The sequence below is a fragment of the Oncorhynchus masou genome, chromosome 30, assembly GCF_036934945.1.
Source record: "Oncorhynchus masou masou isolate Uvic2021 chromosome 30, UVic_Omas_1.1, whole genome shotgun sequence".
Classification (NCBI taxonomy): Eukaryota; Metazoa; Chordata; class Actinopteri; order Salmoniformes; family Salmonidae; genus Oncorhynchus; species Oncorhynchus masou.
Genome location: NC_088241.1, coordinates 32006428 through 32031415, shown reverse-complemented (window position 1 = coordinate 32031415; position 24988 = coordinate 32006428). Strand labels below are relative to the sequence as shown.

Here is a 24988-nt window from a genome sequence, read left to right as displayed (position 1 = left end):
TCTCTGCCTTTCAGTATCCACCAAGGAATGCTTTGTCTATAGAGAGTGGTGACCGTCTAAAAACTCTAACGTCAAAAGATTGGACATTAAAATAATATTTCTAACATAGAGAATGTGGGAAATAGTCGATGGGGATTTAAAGAACTATCCCGTCAAAGTGTTTATTATTTTGTGATATCATTAAGGATGGTATAACTGTATCTCTGAGTGTGTACACATTCTAGTTGTCAGGTTTGCATCTAAATGTTGCATAAAATATATTATTAAGTATGACAATACTTTTGATAGCAATGTTATTTTAGCCTTCTAAATGAGATAATGGCTTTTCATATAAACCTGGGCCCAATCAGAAACTGTCATGGCTTTCGTTGTGGGAAGGAGGAGCGGACCAAAATGCAGCGTAGTTGTGATTAATTTTATTTAATAAGGAAACTATACACGATGAAACTAACAAAATAACAAACGTATGAAAACCGTAAACAGCCCTATCTGGTGCAAAACACAGAGACAGGAACAATCACCCACAAACACACAGTGAAACCCAGGCTACCTAAATATGGTTCCCAATCAGAGACAATGACTAACACCTGCCCGTGATTGAGAACCATATCAGGCCAAACACAGAAATAGACAAACAAGACATCCAACATAGAATGCCCACTCAGATCACACCCTGACCAACCAAAACATAGAAACATACAAAGTAAACTATGGCCAGGGCGTGACGGTAACCATGCACACATGAGCACAGACATTGTGTCGGTGTGATGGAACACCCCTTTGCCTGGAGTTCTTAACTTCTTACGGCTGAAATCCCGCTAACGGGATCGATATGACAACAGCAAGTAAAAGTACAGGGCGCCAAATTCAAATAACAGAAATCTCAGAATTAAAATTCCTCAAACATTTTTATTTTATTTTACCAGGTACATTGACTGAGAACACATTCTCATTTACAGCAACAACCTGGGGAATAGTTAGTGGAGAGGAGGGGGATGAATGAGCCAATTGTAAACTGGGGATTCTTAGGTGACTGTGATGGTTGGAGGGCCAGATTGGGAATTTAATCAGGACACTGGGGTTAACACCCCTACTCTTACGAAAAGTGCTTTGGGATCTTTAATTACTTTAGCGAGTCAGGACACCGCTTTAACATCCCATCCAAAAGACAGCACCCTACACAGGGCAGCATCCCCAATCACTGCCCTGGGGAATTGAAACATTTTTAGACCAGAGGAAAGAGTGCCTCCTACTGGCCCTCCATCACCACTTCCAGCAGCAACTGGTCTCCCATCCAGGGACTGACCAGGACCAACACTGCTTAGCTTCAGTAGCAAACCTGCAGTGGTATGCAGTGTGGTATGCTGCTGGAATACAAGTATTTTACACCATTTTAAAGATATACTTGTTGTTAATCCCAACACAGTGTCCGATTTCAAAAAGTCTTTACAACGAAAGCGCACCAAACGATTATGTTAGGTCAGCACCTTGTCACAGAAAAACAGCCATTTTTCCAGCCAAAGAGAGGAGTCACAAAAAGCAGAAAGATAGAAACATTAATCACTAACATTTGATGATCTTCATCAGATGACACTCATAGGACTTCATGTTACACAATACATGTATGTTTTGTTCGATAAAGTTCATATTTATATCCAAAAATCTCAGTTTACATTGGCGCGTTATGTTCAGTAATGTTTTGCTGCCAAAACATCTGGTGATTTTGCAGAGAGCCACATCAATTTTCAGAAATACTCATCATAAATGTTGATGAAAATACAAGTGTTATGCATGGAACTTTAGATAAACTTCTCCTTAATGCAACCGCTTTGTCAGATTTCAAAAAAGCTTTACCCAAAAAGCACACCTTGCAATAACCTGAGTACAGCGCTCAGAGACCAAAACAAGCTATATACGCCATAGCATTATAAATATTCATTTACCTTTGATGATCTTCATCAGAATGCACTCCCAGGAATGCCAGTTCCGCAATAAATGTTTCATTTGTTTGATAAAGTCCATCATTTATGTCCAATACCTCTTTTTTGTTTGCGCGTTTAGTACACAATCCACACAATCCACACGTTTAGTACACAATCCAATTGCAATGGAATGCAGCTAACTCTCACGTGAGCGCGTGTGATCAGGACATGGCACTCTGCCAGACCCCTGACTCAATCAGCGCTCATTCCCCCCTCCTTGACAGTAGAAGCTTCAAACAAGGTTCTAAAGACTCTTGACATCTAATGGAAGCCGTAGGAAGTGCAATATGACCCATAGACATGATATATTCGATAGGCAATGAGTTGAAAAACGACAAACCTCAGATTTCCCACTTCCTGGTTGTATTTTTCTCAGGTTTTCGCCTGCCATATGAGTTATGTTATACTCACAGACATTCAAACAGTTTTACAAACTTCAGAGTGTTGTCTATCAAAATCGACTAATAATATGCACATATTAGCAACTGGGCCTGAGTAGCAGGCAGTTTACTCTGGGCACCTTATTCATCCAAGCAACTCAATACTGCCTCCAGCCATAAGAAGTTTTAAACAGGTCAACATTCACAAAGCCACTGGGCCAGACGGATTACCAGGACGTTTACTCAAAGAATGTGCGGACCAACTGTCAAGTGTCATCCCTGACATTTCAACCTCGCCCCGACCGAGTCTGTAATACTTACATGTTTGGCAACCTACCTAAATGTGAAGGTAACCTGCCTAAATGATTACCAACCCGTGACACTCACGCCAGTAGCCATGAAGTGCATTGAAATGCTGGTCATGGCTCACATCAACACCATCATCCCATAAACCCTAGACACACTCCAATTTGCATACTGCCCCAACAGATCCACAGATGATGCAGTCTCCGTTGAACTCCACACTGCCCTTTCCCACCTGGACAAAATGAACACCTATGTGAGAATGCTATTCATTGACTACAGCTCAGCATTCAACACAATAGGGTCCTCAAAGCTCATCAATAAAATGAGGACCCTGGGACTAAACATCTCCCTCGGAAACTGTATCCTGGCATTCCTGATGGACCTCCCCCAGGTCCCCAGTGCGTCTCCTTGGGCCGGCTTACATGGCACCAGCCTTGCGCACGGTGTCCCCGGTTCACCTGCAAAGCCCAGTGCGGGCTATTCCACCTCGCCGCACTGGCAGAGCGACCGGGAGTATTCAACCGGGTAAGGTTGGGCAGGCTCGGTGCTCAAGAGCTCCAGTGCGCCTGCACGGTCCGGTCTACCCAGTACCACCTCCACGCACCAGCGCTCCGGTGGCAGCTCCCCGCACCAGGCTTCCTGTGCATGTCCTCGGCCCAGTACCATCAGTGCCAGCACCACGCATCAGGCCTACAGTGCGCCTCGCCTCTCCAGCGCTGCTGGAGTCTCCCGCCTGTTCAGAGCAGCCAGAGCTGCCAGTCTGCATGGAGCAGCCAGAGCTGTCATTCTGCATGGAGCAGCCAGAGCTGCCAGTCTGCATGGAGCAGCCAGAGCTGCCAGTCTGCATGGAACAGCCAAAGCTGTCAGTCTGCATGGAGCAGCCAGAGCTGCCAGTCTGCATGGAGCAGCCAAGGCTGCCAGTCTGCAAGGAGCTGCCAGTCTGCCAGACTCTTCCGGATCCGCCAGTCAGCCAGACTCTTCCAGATCTGCCAGTCAGCCAGACTCTTCCAGATCCGCCAGTCAGCCAGACTCTTCCAGATCTGCCAGTCAGCCAGGATCCGCCAGTCAGCCAGACTCTTCCAGATCTGCCAGTCAGCCAGACTCTTCCAGATCTGCCAGTCATCCAGACTCTTCCAAAACCGCCAGTCAGCCAGACTCTTCCGGATCCGCCAGTCAGCCGGGATCTGCCAGGACCGCCAGCCAGCCAGGATCTGCCGGATCCAGCTACCTGCCTGAGCTTCCTATCAGTGCTGAGCTTCCTCTCAGTGCTGGGCTTCCTCTTAGTGCTGAGCTTCCCATCAGTGCTGAGCTCCCCATCAGTCCCGAGTTTCCCCTCAGTCCCGAGCTTCCCCTCAGTCCCGAGCTGCCCCTCAGTCCCGAGCTGCCCCTCAGTCCAGTGGGGTTCTGGGTGAGGACTACTAGGCCATGGTCGGCGGCGAGGGTGGACTATCCAAGGACCGAGGAGGAGGGACTAAGACATTGATAGAGTGGGGTCCACATCCTTCGCCGGAGCCGCCACCATGGACAGACGCTCACCCGGACCCTCCCCTATGGTTTTTGGTGTGCGTCCGGGAGTCTGCACCTTAGGCGGGGTTCTGTCACGCCCTGGTCGAAGTTTATTGTGTTTGTCTTTATTTATTTGGTCAGGCCAGGGTGTGACATGGGTTTATTGTGGTGTGTTTTGTCTTGGGGTTTTGTTAGGTATCAGGTGTGTGGCCTAGTGGGGGTATCTAGCATAGTCTATGGCTGTCTGGAGTGGTTCTCAATCAGAGGCAGGTGTTTATCGTTGTCTTTGATTGGGAACCATATTTAGGCAGCCATATTCTTGGAGTATTTTGGGGGTGATTGTTCCTGTCTTTGTGTCTGCACCAGATAGGACTGTTTAGGTTTTCGCATAGTTATTGTTTTGTTATTTCATGTCTAGTTCCTTTTATTAAAGAACATGAATAACAACCACGCTGCATTTTGGTCCGCTTCTCCTTCACCAGAGGAAAACCCTTACACCCAGACCATGCTCTGACTACAGCTTCTACCCAGACTCCCCTCTCCACACCACTGCCACTTTCTGTATTTCAAAGATAATTAGTGAAAATCCAAATTACTTCACAGATCTTCATTGTAAAATGTTTAATCACTGCTTGTTCAATTAACCATAAACAATTAATGAACATGCACCCGTGGAACGATCGTTAAGACACTAACAGCTTACAGATGGTAGGCAATTAAGGTCACAGTTATGAAAACGTAGGACACTAAAAAGGCCTTTCTACTGACTCTGAAAAACACCAAAAGAAAGATGCCCAGGGTCCCTGCTCATCTGCGTGAACGTGCCTTAGGCGTACTGCAAGGAGGCATGAGGACTGCAAATGTGGCCAGGGTAATAAATTGCTATGTCCGTACTGTGAGACGACTAAGACAGCGCTAAAGGGAGACAGGATGAACAGCTGATTGTCCTCGCAGTGGCAGACCACGTGTAATAACACCTTCACAGGATCCGTACAACTGAACATCACACCTGCGGAACAGGTACAGGATGGCAACAACAACTGCCCGAGTTACACCAGGAATGTACAATCCCTCCATCAGTGCTCAGACTGTCCGCAAAAGGCTGAGAAAGGCTGGACTGAGGGCTTGTAGGCCTGTTGTAAGGCAGGTCCTCACCAGACATCACCGGCAACAACGTCGCCTATGGGCACAAACCCACTGCCGCTGGACCAGACAGGACTGGCAAAAAGTGCTCTTCACTGACGAGTCGCAGTTTTGTCTCACCAGGGGTGATGGCCAGATTCACGTTTATCATTGATGAAATCAGCGTTACACCGAGGCCTGTACTCTGGAGCGGGATTGATTTGGTGCTGGAGGGTCCATCATGATATGGGACGGTGTGTCATAGCATCATCCGTCTGAGCTTGTTGTCATTGCAGGCAATCTCAACGCTGTGCATTACAGGGCAGATATCCTCCTCCCTCATGGGGTACCCTTCCTGCAGGCTCATCCTGACATGACCCTCCAGCATGACAATGCCACCAGCCATACTGCTCACTCTGTGCGTGATTTCCTGCAAGACAGGAATGTCAGTGTTCTGCCATGGTCAGAGAAGAGCCCAGATCTCAATCCCATTGAGCATGTCTGGGACCTGTTGGATCGGAGGGTGAGGGCTAGGGCCATTCCCCCAGAAATGTCTGGGAACTTGCAGGTGCCTTTGTGGAAGAGTGGGGTAACATCTCACATCAAGAACTGGCAAATCTGGTGCAGTCCATGAGGAGGAGATGAACTGCAGTACTTAATGCAGCTGGTGGCTGCACCAGATACTGACTGTTACTGTTTTGATATTGACCCCCCCTTTGTTCAGAGACACATTATTTAATTTCTGTTAGGCACAGGTCTGTGGAACTTGTTCAGTTTATGTCTCAGTTGTTGAATCTTGTGTTCATACAAAAATTTACACATGTTAAGTTTGCTGAAAATAAACGCAGGTGACAGTGAGAGGATGTTTCTTTTTTTGCTGATATTATATAGTGAAATAAAGATGAATTTCCGTTTAACTATCAGCACTTTATAATGATTTCGCTAAGGTGTGAGTGGAGCAGAGAAAAAGACTTCCAACAGGATGTGGTTTTAGTTGTTTTTACTTGGCTCCTTCTGGAGGAAGAGGAGAAAACCAATGAGTGCTAGAGATACATTGTGGGAAGAGAGAGGTCATTGCGTGCCAAGGCAATTATGTCCATTGACCAAGACACCTGCCAATAGTATACGTGGAGGAGAGAAAAGGAAAGGTCAGGGAGGAAATAGATGTACGTGCCATAAAGACTCTAGGTTTCTGTTTCTTAAGAGCTTGCTTTCAGTTTTAGCAGGTCTCTTGGGTATTTTGGTGGGTTTTCTTCTGACTGACTTGATTTGGGAAGTCAAGTCATATCTGGTCATTCACGTGTATTCCATTCTACACTGGTGAATGAACTGACTTTTGAGTGTTTTCAAGCTGTCATTCAATTCTATTATAATATTATGTGGCTAAGACTGCTCAGCTCTCAACTAGATAACAAATCAAATTAAACTTTATTTGTCACATGCGCCAAATAAGGGCGCCGAGCCCTTAACCAACAATGCAGTTCAAGAAAGAGTAAGAAAATATTTACCAAATAAACTCAAGTAAAAAATAATAAGAAGTAACACAATAAAATAACAGTAATGAGTCTATATACAGGGGGTACCCATAGAGAGTCAATGTGTGGGGGTACAGGTTAGTAGAGGTAATTTGTAAATGTAGGTAGGGGTAAAGTGACTATGCATAGATAATAAAAAGCGAGTAGCGGCAGTGTGAAAACAAATGGGGGTGGTCAAAGTAAATAGTCCGGGTAGCTATTTGATTAATTGTTCAGCAGTCTTGTGGCTTGGGGGTAGAAGCAGTTAAGGAGCCTTCTGGTCCAAGACTTGGCACTCGGGTACCGCTTGCTGTGCGGTAGCAGAGATAAGTGTCTATGAATTGAGTGATTGGAGCAGTCTTTGACAATTTTTTGGGTTTTCCTCTGACACCGCCTAGTTTATAGGGCCTGGATGGGAGGATGGTGCAGCTGTAGAACTTTTTGAGGTTCTGGGGACCCATGCCAAATCTTTTCAGTTTCATGAGGGGGAAAGGTGTTGTCGTGCCCTCTTCACAACTGTCTTGGTGTGTTTGGACCATGATAGTTTGTTGGTGATGTGGACATCAAGGAACTTGAAACTCTCGACCCACGGCGCGCCTTTTCCTGTAGTTCAGGATCAGCTCCTTTGTCTTGCTCACAATGAGGGAAAGGTTGTTGTCCTGTGTCACGGCTTTCGTCTGTAGAAGGAGAGGCGGACCAAAATGCAGCGTGGTTGTTATTCATTGTACTTTAATAAAGAAACTGTACAACAATAAACTAACAAAACAACAAACGTGCAAAAACCTAAAACAGTCCTATCTGGTGCAAAACACAGAGACAGGAACATTCACCCGCCAACATACAGTGAATCCCAGGCTACCTAAATATGGTTCCCAATCAGAGACAATGACTAACACATGCCTCTGATTGAGAACCATATCAGGCCAGACATAGAAATAGACAAACAAGACATCCAACATAGAATGCCCACTCAGATCACACCCTGACCAACCAAAACATAGAAACATTCAAAGTAAACTATGGTCAGGGTGTGACATCCTGGCACCACACTGCCAGGTCTCTGACCTCCTCCCTATAAGCTGTCTCATCGTTGTCAGTAATCAGGCCTACCGCTGTTGTGTCATCAGCAAACTTAATGATGGTGCTGTGTTTGACCACACAGTCGAGGGTGAACAGGGAGTACAGGGGGCTGAAGAAATTTGGCTTGTCACCTAAAACCCCCACATACTTTTACAGATGCACAATTGAGAGCATCCTGTCGGGCTGTATCACTGCCTGGTACGGCAACTGAACCGCCCACAACTGCAAGGCTCTCCAGAGGGTGTGCGGTCTGCACAACGCATCACTGGGGGCAAACTTCCCACCCTCCAGGACAGCAAAAGCACCGAATGTCACAGGAAGGCCAAAAACATCATCAAAGACAACAACCACCCGAGCCACTGCATGTTCACCCGTCTACCATCCAGAAGGTGAGGTCAGTGTGAAAACATGTGCATCAAAGCTGGGGCAGAGAGACTGAAAAACAGATTCTATCTCAAGGATATCAGACTGTTAAACAGCCATCACTAACACAGAGAGTCTGCTGCCTACATACGGACTTCAAATCATTGGCCACTTTAATGTACATAGTCTTATTTAATTCCTTTACTTAGATTTGTGTGTATTAGGTAGTTGTTGTGGAATTCTTAGATATTGCTGCACTGTCGGAACTAGAAGCACAATCATTTCACTACACTCACAATAACATCTTCTAACCATGTGTATGTGACCAATACAATATTTATTATATTTGATTTGATTTTGACTAAGCACGCACCCCAGAGGGGCCCTAGTGTTGAGGATCAAGCGTGGCAGACGTGTTGTGGCCTACCCTTACCACCTGGGGTCAGGAAGTCCAGGATCCAGTTGCAGAGGGAAATGTTTAGTCCAAGGGTCCTTAGCTTAGTGATGAGCTTTGTGGGCAATATGGTGTTGAACACTGAGCTGTAGTCAATGAACAGTATTCTCACATAGATGTTCCTTTTATCCAGGTGGGAGAGGGCAGAGTGGAGTGCAGATCTGTTGGGGTGGTATGCGAATTGGAGTGGGTCAAGGGTATCTGGGATGATGCTATTGATGTGAGCCATGACCAGCCTTTCATAGCACTTCATGGCTACTGACTTGAGTGCTACAGGGCAGTAATCATTTAGGCAGGTTACCCTCGCTTCCTTGGGCACAGGGATTATGGTGGTCTGCTTGAAACATGTAGGTATTACAGACTCGGTCAGTGAGAGGTTGAAAATGTTTGTGATGACACTTGCCAGGTGCGTGCATGCGTTAAGTACACATCCTGATAATCCATCTGGCCCAATTACTTTGTGAATGTTGACCTTGCTCACATCGGCTACCAAGAGCATTATCACACAGTCGTACAGAACAGCTGGTGCTCTCATGCATGCTTCAATGTTGCTTGCCTGGAAGCGAGCATAAAAGGCATTGAGCCTGTCTGGTAGGCTCGCGTCACTTGGCAGCTCATGCCTGGGTTTCCCTTTGTAGTCCGTAATAATTTTCAAGCTCTGCCACATTCAACAAGCGTAAGAGCCGGTGTAGTAGGACTGAATCTTAGTCCTGTATTAACACTTTGCTTGTTTGATGGTTCGTCTGAGGGAGTAGTGGGTTTTCTGATAAGCGTTCAGATGAGTGTCCCGCTCCTTGAAAGCGGCAGCTCTAGTCTTTAGCTCGATGCGGATGTTGCCTGTAATTCATGGCTTCTGGTTGGGATATGTACGTATGGCCACTGTGGGGACGACGTCGTCGATGCACTTATTGATGAAGCCGATGACTGAGGTGGTATACTCCTCAATGCCATTGGATGAATCCCGGAACATATTCCAGTCTGTGCTAGCAAGTCCTGTAGCATAGCATCTGCGTCATCTGACCACTTCTGTATTTTGAGCAAGTCACTGGTACTCCTGCTTAAGTTTTTGCTTGTAAACAGGAACCAGGAGGACAGAATTATGGTCAGATTTTCTAAATGGAAGGCGAGGGAGAGCTATGTATGTGTCTCTGTGTGTTTACTGAAGGTGGTCTAGAGTATTTTTCCCCTCTGGTTGCACATGTGACATGCTGGTCGAAATTACATAAAACGGATTTAGGTTTGCCTAGATTAAAGTCCCCAGGCCATTAGAAGCGCCACTTTTGGATGAGCATTTTCTTGCTTCTGGCCTTATACAGCTGGTTGAGTGTGGTCTTAGTACCAGCATCGGTTTGTGGCGGTAAATAGACGGCTGCGAATAATATGGTTGAGAACTCTCTTGGTAGATGTTGTAGACCACACTTTATCATAAGGTACTCTGGCTCAGGCGAGCAATACCTCAAGAAATAGACACAAATAGACACACACTACGCCACTCGTCTTACCAGACGTAGCTTCTCTGTCCTGCTGATGCATGGAAAATCCTGCTAGCTCTATATTATCCATGTCGTTGTTTAGCCACGAGTCGGTGAAACTTAAGATATTACAGTTTTTATTGTCCTGTTGATAGGATAGTCTTGATGATGTATCATCCATCCAATGATTGCTCGTTGGCCAATAGAACGTATGGTAATGGAGGTTTACTCACTCGCCTACGAATTCTTACAAGGCAGCCCGACCTCTGCTCCCTTTTTCTCTTTTCTTCACGCAAATGACGGGGATTTTGGCCCTTTCCCGAGAAAGCACTATATCCTTCGCGTCGGACTAAAGTGATGCAGTATGCTTCTTAGTTAATAATTCTCCAAAGGTGGTGTCACTGAGATAAGGAGTGATGAAGGCCTAGACAACAGTTGGTCATAAGTCTATTTCACTACTTCCACTAGTTCCTAATTGCATGATTGGTTGTTGGTAGTCATTCCCATGCAGCAGCATGATGGTGGCTCAGTGGCTCAGGCAGAACATTGCATGTTCTTATGCGGCGCTCCGCAGTCCTCACACACACAAACAGACTGCTGGGTGTAGAGGTCAGAACTGGAGCCAGTCTGTCACGTTGCTGACAGTTGGGGGCTTGCCACACAGATCATGTGCCTTGTTACCGTCAGGTGGAGAGCCATAGCGCTATTACTTTGTGCTCTTATACAAAGATAAAAACCTTGGAAAATGTAAAGCTCCAGTAATGGGAATTCAATATGAAAGAAGGCTGAACGACACTTAATTGTTATTCCGACCACCCATTATTGTTTCCCTGAACGTAGAAATTGCTTTGCTTGTGTACATTGAAAAAACAGGTCACTTTGCCTCATTCATATTTTTATTAACATTTGACCTCACTCAATTTGGTTTTGTCATATTGGGATTGCAGGTTATTAAGTAGAACTATATGGGCCCCTGCAGGACGTTATGTTGATTGTATTTACCATATTTTCATTTTTGGTCAATTTCTTTAACTGTGGTTGGAAAATGTCATTATCATTGCTGTCTAATGTGACTGCGGTCACCGAGGGAATTTTGCTGACGACAGTTTATTTTTCTCTCTCTCTCTCTCTCTCTCTCTCTCTTCCCTTTGTTCTGATAGGTGCCAATTACTCGACCTCTGTGGTGAAGAAGCAAGCTTGCCTGTCACTATTGACCACCCCTCTATCCACCTTCAATGTCAAATCTCTGTCACCAAAGTGGAGAGAATTACCAAGGCTTTGTATACAATCAAGACCAAGGAACAGCAGCACTAGTCCTATACACAGAGCTTGACTTTTTCCCTTTTCTACAATCAAAGCTCTCTTCTTCAAGGTTATTTCCTCTTTGTCTTTTTTTTGGAAAACATTGGGTCAAGAGGACAGTGGGAAGCAGGCCCTAAGGATTTTTACATTTTCTCCTCCACTGTGTGATTTTATTCTCTCCTGTGCTTGGTGCTTGTTGGAGGGGGCATAAATGAAGTGGTGTGGCTCAGGAAGCTTGGGGAGAGCAGGAACTCTCCTTGCTCTGCTGCTTCCCCTCTGGGAGCTGGGCTGCTGTGGGTTGATCTCCGCCTCTGGGGGGCAGAACCAGGCGCAGCACACTACTGTAGGCCCATGGGAGATGCTTCGCAGGCACAAACGCAGCTGGGTGTGGAACCAGTTTTTTGTCCTGGAGGAGTACACAGGCGAAGAACCTCTTTATGTTGGCAAGGTAAGTGTTTGTATGTTGCCAAGGTAAGTGTTTGGACTTAATGTGTGTTTATATACAAGTGTGGATGAAAAACAAGCAAAAGCTGGTGTTTAACTTCACTATATTTTCAGATAACATAACAAGATTTAAACACTCTGATCACATGTACAATATGTAAAGGAAATTCACACTAACAAGCAATTTGTTTCATCAAACACATCCATAAATATGTTTCTGTATTTTTTATCTTTTGTTAGTCATTTCATTGCTTTATTTGTACAGTGCTGACATTTAAAAGTTGGAATGAGAGCAGTGCAAAAGGTCAATCTGGGTTACTGATTTGAACCTTTGGTTGGAGAATTTTGCCTTCCTTACACCTGGTATTAGGGCTGGGTGATATGGCAAAAAATCAATATCACAGTATTTTTACAAAATGTTACTGTATGACGATATTTGACTGTATTTTATGTTCTGAATAATACAAATTCTAAATTTGCTTTATGAGTTGTGCGTGACCTTAGGGTGGCAACAAATTATTCTAAGTGATTTCAATGGGTCTTTCTCCATTGTTATTGTTTTATACTGTTAAATTCAACTTCAACCAAAAATCATTTATTGCACTGTCATCAGTTTCTGCATTTCCTGCACTATATATATATGAGGTCCCACAGTTGGGAGTGCATTCAGAGCAAAAACCAAGCCATGAGGTCAAAGGAATTGTCTGTAGAGCTCCGATACAGGATTGTGTCGAGGCACAGGTCTGGGGAAAGGTATCAAAACATGTCTGCAGCATTGGAAGTCCCTAAGAACACAGTGGCCTCCATCATTCTTAAAAATGGATGAAGTTTGGAACCATCAAGACTCTTCCTAAAGCTGGCTGAACGATCAAACGGAGCTATCGGGGAGAAGGGACTTGGTCACGGTGGTGATTAAGAACCCAATGGTCACTCTGACAGAGCTCTAGATTTCCTATGTGGATATGGGAGAACTTTCTAGAAGGACAACCATCTCTGAGGCACTCCACCAATCAGGCTTTCATGGTAGAGTGGCCAAACAGAAGCCACTCATCAGTAAAAGGCACATGACAGCACACTTGGAGTTTGCCTAAAGGCACCTAAAGACCACGAGAAACAAGATTCTCTGGTCTGATAAAAAAAAGATTGAACTCTTTAGCCTGAATGCCAAGCCTCACATCTGGAATAAACCTGGCACCTTCCCTTCGGTGAAGCATGGTGGTGGCAGCGACTGGGAGACATATGTGGCAGGGTCTACAGAAAATCACGGATTACAAAATGAAAACCAGCCCCGTCACGGATATCAACATCTTGCTCCCTTACAATTTAAAAGACTTCTTTGTGAGCTTTGAGGACAATACAGAGCCACTCACACGGCCCGCTACCAAAGATTTTGGGCTCACCTTCTCCGTGGCCAACGTGAGTAAAACATTGAAACGTGTTAACCCTCGCGAGGCATCCCTTGCCAGGTCATCAGAGCGTGCGTAGACCAGCTGGCTGGTCTGTTAACAGACATATTCAATCAATCCCTATCCCAGTCTGCTGTCCCCACATGCTTCAAGTTGGCCACCATTGTTCCTGTTCCCAAGAAAGCTAAGGTAACTGAAATAAATTACTATCGCCCCGTAGCACTCACTTCTATCATGAAGTGCTTTGAGAGACTAGTCACCATATCACCTCCATCCTACTTGACACCCTAGACTCACACCAATTTGCTTACCACTGCAATAGTTCCACAGACGATGAAATCGCCATCACACTGCACATTGCTCTATCCCATCTGGACAAGAGGAATTCCTATGTAAGAATGCTGTTCATTGATTAAAGCTCAGCATACAACACCATAGTACCCTCTAAACTCATCATTAAGCTTGAGACCCTGGGTCTCTACCCCGCCATGTGCAACTGGGTCCTGGACTTTCTGACAGCTCAGCCCCCAGGTGTTGAAGGTAGGAAACAACTGCACTGATCCTAGACACTGGGGCCTAACAAGGGTGCGTTCTCACAAACTGAAATGGTCCACCCACACAGAGAGCATGGTGAAGAAGGCACAACAGCACAGGAGGCTGAGGAAATGTGGCTTGTCACCTAAAACCCTCACAAACTTTTACAGATGCACAATCGAGAGCATCTTGTTGGGCTGTATCACCGCCTGTTACGGCAACTACACCACTTTCAAGGCTGTCCATAGGGTAGTGCGGTCTGCACAACTCATCAACGGGGTAAACTTCCTGCCTTCCAGGAAACCTACAGCATCCGATGTCACAGGAAGTCCAAAAAGATCATAAAGGACAATGACCACCTGAGCCACTGCCTGTTCACCCCGCTATCATGCAGAAGTCGAGGTCAGTACAGGTGCATCAATGCTGGGACCAAGACACTGAAAAACAACTTCTATCTCAAGTTAATTTTTTATACATTTTTTATTATACCTTTACTTTACAGTGACGGCTGAAGAACAATGTTTTAACTGCCTTTTTAACAGATTTTTACCTTGTCAGCTCGGGGATCCGTCCTAGCAACTGTTGGGTTACTGGCCCAACGCTCTAACCACTAGGCTACCTACCATCAGACTGTAAAACAGCCATCCCTAACATAGAGAGGCTGCTTCCAACATACAGTCAAATCTCTGGCCACTTTAATACATGGATTTAATAAAGGTATCACGTGTCACTTTAAAGAAAGCCACTTTAATAATGTTTACATATCCTACATTACTTTCTCATATGTACAGTATATACTATATTCTAAACTATCTACTGCATCTTGCATGGCCATCACTCATCCATATATTCATATGTATGTATTATTATTCATCCCTTTACATTTGTGTGTATAAGGTAGTAGTTGTGAGTTTGTTAGATATTACTGCACTGTCGGAACTAGAAGCACAAGCATTTTGCTACACTCACATTAACAGCTGCTAACCATGTGTATGTGACCAATAAAAATTGATTTGACTAGTCGGGATCGAGAAAAAGATGAACAGAGAAAAGTCATTGTTAAAACTCTGCTCCAGAGCACTCAGGACCTCAGACTAGGGTGAAGGTTTGCCTTCCAACAGGAGAACAACCCTAAGCACACAGCCAAGACAATGCAGGAGTGGCTTCAGGACAAGTCTCTGAATGTCCTTGAGTGGCCCAGCCAGAGTCCGGACTTGAACCCTTTCGAACATCTCTGGAGTGACCTGCAAATAACCTGGTAGAGCTTGAGAGGGTCTGCTAGAGAAGATTGGGAGAAACTCCCTAAATACAGGTGTGTCAGGCATGTAGTGTTATACCCAAGAAGACACAATGCTGTAATCGCTTTGCTTCAACAAAGTGAGTGACAGGGGGCGGAGCTAGGTCTGTGCCTTTTCAGCCCTCTAGTTGGCCTCTTGTTGGCCTTCCAAATGAAGTTAATCGAAATGCAAACCACTATTGTGTGGTTATCCATAAAGCTCTACAACACCAAGGCTCTCAAGTAGCTTCAGGAAGATGGCTGACAAAAATACTAAGATAGTGTCATGCCCTGGTCTAAGTATTTCATGTTTTTCTTCATTTATTTGGTCAGGCCAGGGTGTGGCATGTTTTTTTTGTATGTGGTGTGTTTTGTATTGAGATTGTAGCTTAGTGGGGTGTTCTAGATAAGTCTATGGCTGTCTGAAGTGGTTCTCAATTAGAGGCAGGTGTTTATCGTTATCTCTGATTGGGAACCATATTTAGGCAGCCATATTCTTTGAGTGTTTCGTGGGTGATTGTCCTGATGTCCTTAGTGTCCGTCATGTATTAGTTTGCACCAGTATTCGGCTGTTTCGGTTTTCGTTACGTTCATTGTTTTTGTAGTGTTTGTATTTTGATTCGTGTTTCTTCAGTTCATTAAACATGGATCGTAATCTACACGCCGCATTTTGGTCCGACTCTCCTTCACACCTAGAAAACCGTAACAGATAGAAGCAACATGAGGAATTATAAATTCATAAAGAATCATGCAAAAAATGTACCGTGGAGAGGAATATATTATTTAATGTAGAGAAACTGTTATGCATATTTTTGTCATAAAGTTAATTTACAAAAATCTATATTTTACAAGATACCGGTCTAGATAACATTAGTCAATTCCCTATACACATAGCTTCCTATATTGGCGTGTATACAGCTTTGGAATTAAGAGACCACTGGAAAATTATCAGTTCCTCTGGTTTTAGGTGCGTGTTCGGGTAAAATGAACATTTGTGTTTTATTCTATAAACTGCTGACAACATTTCTCCCAAATTCAAAATAAAAACATTGTCATTTGGAGCATTTATTTGCAGAAAACTGGTCAAAATAACAAAAAAAGCAGTGATGCAGTGATGAAAAGAAAAAAAGTTCATATTAATTTTTAAACAAACAATACTAATGTTTTAACTTAGGAAGAGTTCAGAAATCAATATTTGGTGGAATAACCCTGATTTTCAATCATGCGTCTTGACATGCTCTCCACCAGTCTTTCACATTGATGCTGGGTGACTTTATGCCACTACTGGCACAAAAATTCAAGCAGCTCAACTTTATTTGATGGCTTGTGACCATTCATCTTCCTCTTGATCACATTCCAAAGGTTTTCAATGGGGTTCAGGTCTGGAGATTCGGCTGGCGATGACAGGGTCTTAAGGTGTGGATGGAGGACCACCAGATCGAGTGACCTGGCTGTGTGGCATGGAGCATTGTCCTGCTGGAAAAACCAATCCTCGGAGTTGGGGAACATTGTCAGAGCAGAAGGAAGCATGTTTTCTTCCAGGACAACCTTTTACATGGCTTGATTCATGCGTCCTTCACAAATCTGCCCGATTCTAGCCTTGCTGAAGCACCCCCAGCTCATCACCGATCCTCCACCAAATTTCACAGTGGGTGCGAGACATGGAGAGGTCTACAAGCCAAAGTGTGTCGCACCCACTGTGAAGTTTGGTGGAGGATCGGTGATGATCTGGGGGTGCTTCAGTAAGGCTGGAATCGGGCAGATTTGTATACTATGGATGTGTACCTATGTAGCCGATCTGTGTAAGGACCCTAAAACGTTTTGTATAAATATTAGTTCCGAACAGTGGTTTTAATTGTTCTAGCTAAAATGCTTACATGGGTAATGACTGAGTTAAGGAAATGTGACTATTACATGTGAAACTGCTATTAAATGAACATTCTGATTCAGCAACCTACAGTCAGTGGATGGCTACATTACGGGCACATTGTTGTTCTGCTGTTTTCATTTGTTGCTCATATGGTAAGTACGCATTTGTCGCATGAGACAGGCCAGTACAGGCATTGTAAAAATACAATACCTGTAGTTAACAAATTGCGTGGTTTAACAAACAAGTTGTCAGTTTCTAATGTGCTTGAGTGATGTAGATCTCTCACTAGTTGCTCCGTTTGAGTGCCATTCCCCCACCGAGGTATTGGGATTGAGTCACTGTCTCCATATTGATGTACGCGTGCACTCATGTATCAGTCTATGTGAATTGACAAAATTAATGACTGCAATTATGCCAAAATAATGTAGTGTGATTTCATCATCATATTGAACTCTTCTGTGCCCGCAATTATTGAGTAAGAACATCTATACACTTATAGGCTGTTCGTTATTACACAGTAAGTCACTCTTAATAATGATATATACTGAGTCAATAGTGCCACTGTGCCAGCCATGGATAGACATAATTTGACATCTGTTTGCAAGCAATCTGACAGACCCCCTAGTGGGATCCGGACATTTTTCTAAGCAGAAACAGTATGATATATCATATAATGAGAGGGAAATGGGAAGTCATCACTTTGGCCTGGCTGATTCTGCCGCCACTGCATCTGCAGCCCTGCTTGGCTTTAATGCCTGGGATAAGTGCACTGTCCTGGAATAACCTGCAGTCACAGCAAGCCAGTGAAAACATACATTAAAGACACTCAAAACTACACAGTGTCAACTGCAAATTGGTGACACGCATATTTAAGCAAGTGGGAATGGGGTCGTCGGAGTAGCGCTTACACTTAACAGACGCTTGGCGGTAAACGTTACGTCAGTGTGTGGTGATTATCGTTTTGTGCACAGGTTGATCGAGTGACGAAATATTTGCAAGTAGCAGTGTGGAGTTTGGGCTGAATTATTTATCTAAGAAGGCATGCGATTCAGTATCAATTTTATGCCTAATTAGTTGTCAACTTTCATGTCTAAGCGGTTGATTTTGTGTCTTGGGTGTACTTCCCTGAATGTGTACAGAACTCATATTGTAACGGCGTTCGTCTGTAGAAGGAGAAGCGGACCAAAATGCAGCGTGGTGGTTATTCATGTTCTTTAATAAATGACTCGACATGAAATAACTAGACAAAACAATAAACGAACGTGAAAACCTATACAGCCTATCTGGTGAACATAAGCACGGAGACAGGAACAATCACCCACGAAACACTCAAAGAATATGGCTACCTAAATATGGTTCCCAGTCAGAGACAACAATAATCACCTGACTCTGATTGAGAACCGCCTCAGGCAGCCATAGACTATGCTAGACACCCCACAAAACCCCAAGACAAAAACACACCACAGTAACCCATGTCACACCCTGGCCTGACCAAATAAATGAAGACAAACCTAATATATTTCGACCAGGGCGTGACACATTTTTTAAAGCCATTTTACAAACTTTGAAAAATGTACCCTGTGTTATACTGACGTTGTTGATGAGAGCCTACTACGGCAGTGTCCACCGTTCCCTAAGGTCTGCTTCAGTGGGATGTTTCAGTGGCTACAGTGCTTTTCCCATCAACCCTCAGGGCAGGCAGAGCATTTGCTCAAATCAAATGGATTGTCATAGCACAACCTTGTGCTGCAACGCACTTATTTTTGGAGCCCGCTTCCAATAGCAGAAAGCCTGAATAACCATTCAAATAATGGATAAACTTCTTTCCCCTTTCTTACCTTAATGGCTGCTTTCAGGGCAGTATTATGCATGCTTTTTCCTGCCAAAGACACGACTACGGGCACAACTATAGAAGCAGGAGATTGTAAAACATCTGTGGATGAGCAGCTGGAAAGTTGAGCTTAAAGTAGGCTTGGACTGAGTTCACAACTAAGCAAAGTACACATCATTTTGTATTAACTCTATCAACAGGTAGTCTAACTTCAAAACAAATGGATCTGCAGCTTGGGTTTTACTGATCACCACCAGTTGCAAGATGCTTTCCACCCTTTAGTTCTTAGATGAAGCATTCCTAATCTAGTGGCAAACATACTCTGCAATAAGCAGATAACGACAGTCATTACATTTTGAAGAATTCACACACACCCACACGTGTAAGAAATCAGCTCCCTGATTAGCATTCTGTTTGAGGTTCCCTTTAAAATGTATTAGCATCCTACAGCCCGGCGTGCTAAAGTGTGCCTCCACTGAGAGGTCAGTCCCAATCGTATCCACTCACTCTCTCCATTCACTTACCAAAAAACCCATGAGATAGTGCTGTACTGTGTGGCTGCCGTCCCACCCTAACTATTTTGTGATTATTTTGGCCTTTATCCCCCAGAAAATACATGAAATGTATCTGCTATCATTTCTTATGATCAACAAATACTTTTGAAAATCAGATCAGCCGTTAACCTTTTATGGCTGCAGGGGAAGTATTGAGTAGCTTGGATGAAAGGTGCCCATATCAAAAGTCCTGCTCCTCAGTCATAGTTGCTCATATTTGCATATTATTAGTAGTATTGGATAGAAAACACTCTGACATTTCTAAAACTGTTTGAATGATGTCTGTGAGTATAACAGAACTCATATTGGCAGGCAAAATCCAGTTGTAATCAAAACAGGAAGTCAGAAATCTGAGCTTGTATGTATTCACCAGAGTCCAATGAAATCCCCTTAAGATATGAATGATGTTGCACTGCCTAGGGGTTCCACTAGATGTCAACCATCAATAGAAATTATAATGAGGCTTCTATGTTGTTGTGGGAGTGAATGAGAGCAGAATATATCAGATGTCCATCAAACAGCCATTTTGTGATCGCACTTTTTCCTCATGGTAGTCACTTGCGTTCCATGGCTCACGTCAACAAGAAGGAATACTCTGTTTGGAACTTTATTGAAGCTATATGTTAAAAACATCCTAATGATTGATTCTGTACTTAGTTTGAAATGTTTCTTCAACCGGTATTATCACTTTTTGAAGTTTTTGTCTGATATAATGCTGACCAGAATTAGCGTTTGGATATGTATACAAAAGAAGATATTTGGACATAAATAACGGACATTTTCGAACAAAACAAACATTTATTGTGGACCTGGGATTCCTGGAGTGCTTTCTGATGTAGATCATCAAGGGTTAGGGAATATTTATCATGTAATTTCTTGTTTATTTTGTTGAGCGCCGTCTCAGATTATTGCATGCATTTATTTTTCCGTAATTAAAAAAACAAAACTGACACAGCGGTTGCATTAAGGAAAGGTATATCTATAATTCCATGTGTATGACTATATTATCATCTACATTTATGATGAGTATTTCTGTTGAATGATGTGGCTATGCAAAATCACTTGATGTTTTTGGAACTAGTGAATCTAACGCGCTAATGTAAACTCAGATTTTTTTAATAGAAATATGAACTTTATCAAACAAAACATGCATGTATTGTGTAACATGAAATCCTATGAGTCATCTGATGAAGATAATTCAAGGTTAGTGATTAATTTCCTTTATTTCTGTTTTTTGTGAATGCTATATTTTGCTGGAAAATAGCTGTGCTTATTGTGGTTTGGTGGAGACCTAACATAATCGATTGTAGTACTTACTTATTTGAAATCGGACACTGGTGGGATTAACAACGAAAATGATATGACACGTATGTTTTAGGAATTGTAATTATGAGATTTGTGGCCTGAATTTCGGCGCCCTCTATTTTCACTGGTAGTTGTCATATCGATCCCGGTATCGGGATTGCAGCCATAACAGGTTATTAATAACCTCAATTTTGGCTTTGACTTCGACTGCTCCGTCCTGGGCTCTTAAAACTTGTTGAGGATACAAGGGTCTCTAGGGGCATGCCCCCCCCAAGCTCAACTCAAAAGATGACGCACAGAATTCAAAAATATTCTTAAAAATATTTAACCTCCACACATTAACAACTCCAATAGCTTAAATGAAAGATAAACACCTTGTTCATCTACCCAGCGAGTCAGATTTCTAAAATGTTTTACGGCGAAAACATAGCACCTATGTATATCAAACCACCACTAGGAAAACATACAATATGTAGCCACATTGTGCTATTTGCATGACAATCACAAACGCAGGATTAAAAGAAAAATAATTCACTAACCTTTTGAAAATCTTCATCAGATGACAGTAATAGCACATGTTACAGTACATTTATGTTTTTTTCAATAATATGCTATTTATATCCATAAATCTCCGTTTACATTGAGCCATGTTCAAAAAATGCAACAGAAATGTCCAGAGAAATTATAAATAGCTCCGACAGCTAACGCCAGATAACAGCAATACACATCATAAACTTTGACTAAATATACATGTTCTACATATATTTAGAAAGATACACTTCTTCTTAATGCAAACGCTGTGTTACATTTATTTTTAACGTTACAGAATTCGTTCACTATTCAATCATCTGAGACGGCGCTCAGACATTAGCATTATTTCTCTGCTATGTTGGAGTCGACAGAAATACAATTTTATAACATAAATATTCTCTTACCTTTGATGGTCTTCGACCAGAATGTCGTGGAAGGAGTTATACTTACCTAATATAACGTTTGGTTTCAGTTGGTGTGTCTTTGTATTAGCAAATGCTAACAGCTTCAGGTGAATTACCCCAAAAAGGACTTCTGATCACGAACAGTTGCGCATCAAAACTTCAAAATTACATATTATATGTTGACTAAACTGGTCAAACTAAGTGCAGATACAAGCTTTAGGATGTTATTAACGTACAAAACAATTGGCGATTAAATTAAACGAACGCAATTCTCCTCAGTCGACCTGGAACAAAGAGACCCTTTTTGCCGGAACGCGCACCTAAAAGCTTGTGACACCTCAGTATTTTGCCCGCCAAGCGGTCAAAGCTCGTGCGATTTTCTCCGTTCCATGTCTCATTGAAAGATGAGAGCGCGCTGAAGAAATAGAAACTGTTCCGAGATCCATAGCTGGTTGGGAAGGGTGGGGGCGATGACGTCAAAGTTGGAGCAACTTTCTTTGGTGAGAGAGAGTTTGGGAGAATGGCTGCCCTGTGAGTTCTGCTTTACATACAGACATAATTCGAACGGTTTTAGAAGCTTTGGAGTGTTTTCTATACAATAATTATTATTATATGCATATATTAGCAATTTGCCAGATTTGTGTTCAGTTTACTCTGGGCACGCAATTCATCCAAAGGGGGCAGTATTGTCCCTAGCCTGAACAGGATGTACCTCCGATCCAATCTATGTGCTACATAAGAGGAAAGGTCGGGCGCCCTGTTGAGACTAAGGCAAAGGGAAAACTGGCCACCACTTCCGTCCATTCTATTGGCCAATAACTGAGATAACAGATGTTTCTTTTAACATGTCTTTCGGGCAAGACACCCCGCATGGCTATCCAACTCGATGGATTCACTATTCTCAGAGTGGACAGGTAATTGGATCCAGATAAATCCAGGTGGGGAGGGTATGTCTCTTCATCAACAACAGATGGTGTGCACACTCTAGCGCAGTAGGTCTGGACCTATTGTTCACTCATTTTTGAATACCTGATGGTCAAATGGCAACCCTTCTACCTCCCGAGAATGTTTTCATCTGTTATCATGACTGCTGTATATATTCCACCTCAGGACAACACATAACAAGCTGACACTTAGCTATGAGGCTATAAAAAAGCAGGAAACCATGCACCCGGAAACTGCTTTTCTTGCTGCCAGCGATTTTAATTCTGCGTCACTAAGATACATGATGCCCAACTTCTATCAACATGACCACTGTTACTCAACCCACAAGCAAGCATACAAGCCAATCCCTTGTTCCTCCAAATCAGATCATGTCCTGTTTACAAACAGAAGCTCAAACAGGAGGTACCTGTGATGACCTCCATAGAGAAATGGTCCTCCAAATTGGAGGCAACAGTATAATAAAAAGGACTGCCTTGCTAACGCTGACTGGAATATGTGTTGTGACTCTATCAATAGTATCAACTAGCTAACCAGATCTGTCTCGGGCTTGATCAGGAAATGCATCATAGACATTGTTCCCACAGTAAAGGTTTGCTGCTTCCCCAATCAAAAGCCCTGGATTAGTAACAAGGAACACGTTAAACTAAAGGACAGAGCTATTGCACACGTCTATCGCAGCCAACCTCAAGGCCACGGCTGAGGACACAAACAAGTAAAATAAGTCCCGCAACAACCTCCGGAGAGACATCAAACACGCAAAAGGAAAATATAGGAACAAGGTGGAATCCTATTACACTGGCTCCGATGCTCAATGCACGTGTTCTCAGAGCATGTGCAGACCAGCTGGCTGTCATTTTCAACCTCTTCTTGCCCCAGTCTGTAATCCCCATGTCTCAAGCTGACTACCATCATTCCTGTTCCCAAGAACTCTAAGGCTACCTGCCACAATGTCAATAAAGTGCTTTGAAAGGCTGGTCATGGCACATATCACCTCCATCATCCTAGACACCTTAGACCAGGGATCTCCAACATTTTCTAGCCTGATGCTACTCTTAAAATATGAAAGATGTCAGAATTACACACTCTAGCTTTCTTCTTCTCTCCCCTGCAACTCTTCCCTAGGCCCTTAGTGTACAAGAGAAAGTAGTACCACACTCGACAATCTCTGCCTTAGTGTAGCAAAAGCCTTAGAGAGATCAATAACAAGTGAGACACAGTGGTGTTTTTTGTCAAGTGCTTCAGTGATATAATTTAAAACCTTCATGGCTGCTGTAATTGTGCTATGCTTTGTCCTGAAACCAGATTGGTACATTGATAAAATAGAGTTAGTAAATAATACATCTTTTAGATGTTCACTCACAAGGGTTTCAAGTATTTTCACCAGGGGTGACAGCTTTGAGATTGGCCTATAATTATTTAACCTCTCTGGGATATGTGGCTAGCGTCCCACCTGCCCAAAAGCCAGGGGAAATGCAGAGCGTCAAATAAAAACAAATTACTATAAAAATCAAGCTTTAATTAAATCACACATACAAGATAGCAAATTAAAGCTGCACTTGTTGTGAATTCAGCCAACATGTCAGATTTCAAAAAGGCTTTTCGGCGAAAGCAAACGATGCCATTATCTGAGGATTGCACCTCCGTAAACAAAGAGAGAAAAGCATATTTCAACCCTGCAGGCGCGACACAAAACGCAGAAATAAAAAAAGGATTCATTACTTACCTTTGACGTGCTTCTTTTATTGGCACTCCAATATGTCCCATAAACATCACAAATGGTCCCTTTGTTCGATTAATTCTGTCGATATACACTGCTCAAAAAAATAAAGGGAACACTAAAATAACATATCCTAGATCTGAATGAATGAAATATTCTTATTAAATACTTTTCTTTACATAGTTGAATGTGCTGACAACAAAATCACACAAATGATCAATGGAAATCCAATTTATCAACCCATGGAGGTCTGGATTTGGAGTCACACTCAAAATTAAAGTGGAAAACCACACTTCAGGCTGCAGCTTTGAAGTAATGTCCTTAAAACAAGTCCAAATGAGGCGCAGTAGTGTGTGTGGCCTCCACGTGCCTGTATGATCCTCCTACAACGCCTGGGCATGCTCCTGATGAGCTGGCGGATGGTCTCCTGAGGGATCTCCTCCCAAACCTGGACTAAAGCATCCGCCAACTCCTGGACAGTCTGTGGTGCAACGTGGCATTGGTGGATGGAGCGAGACATGATGTCCCAGATGTGCTCAATTGGATTCAGGTCTGGGGAACGGGCGGGCCAGTCCATAGCATCAATTCCTTTCTCTTGCAGGAACTGCTGACACACTCCAGGCACATGAGGTCTAGCATTGTCTTGCATTAGGAGGAACCCAGGGCCAACTGCACCAGCATATGGTCTCA

General features: G+C 43.4%; 1 protein-coding gene across 6 annotated transcripts in view; it reads left to right on the top strand.

Annotated features, from left to right (window-relative positions):
• The first annotated feature begins 11839 nt into the window (after nucleotides 1–11839).
• The window catches only part of LOC135522527 (cadherin-7-like), a 172382-nt gene continuing 159233 nt past the window's right edge, over nucleotides 11840–24988 (top strand). For all 6 annotated transcript variants that reach the window (XM_064948872.1, XM_064948869.1, XM_064948871.1 and 3 more), the window contains exon 1: nucleotides 11840–11929. In XM_064948872.1, coding sequence (XP_064804944.1) covers nucleotides 11840–11929 — 90 coding nt within the window. The remainder of the gene's footprint in view (nucleotides 11930–24988) is intronic.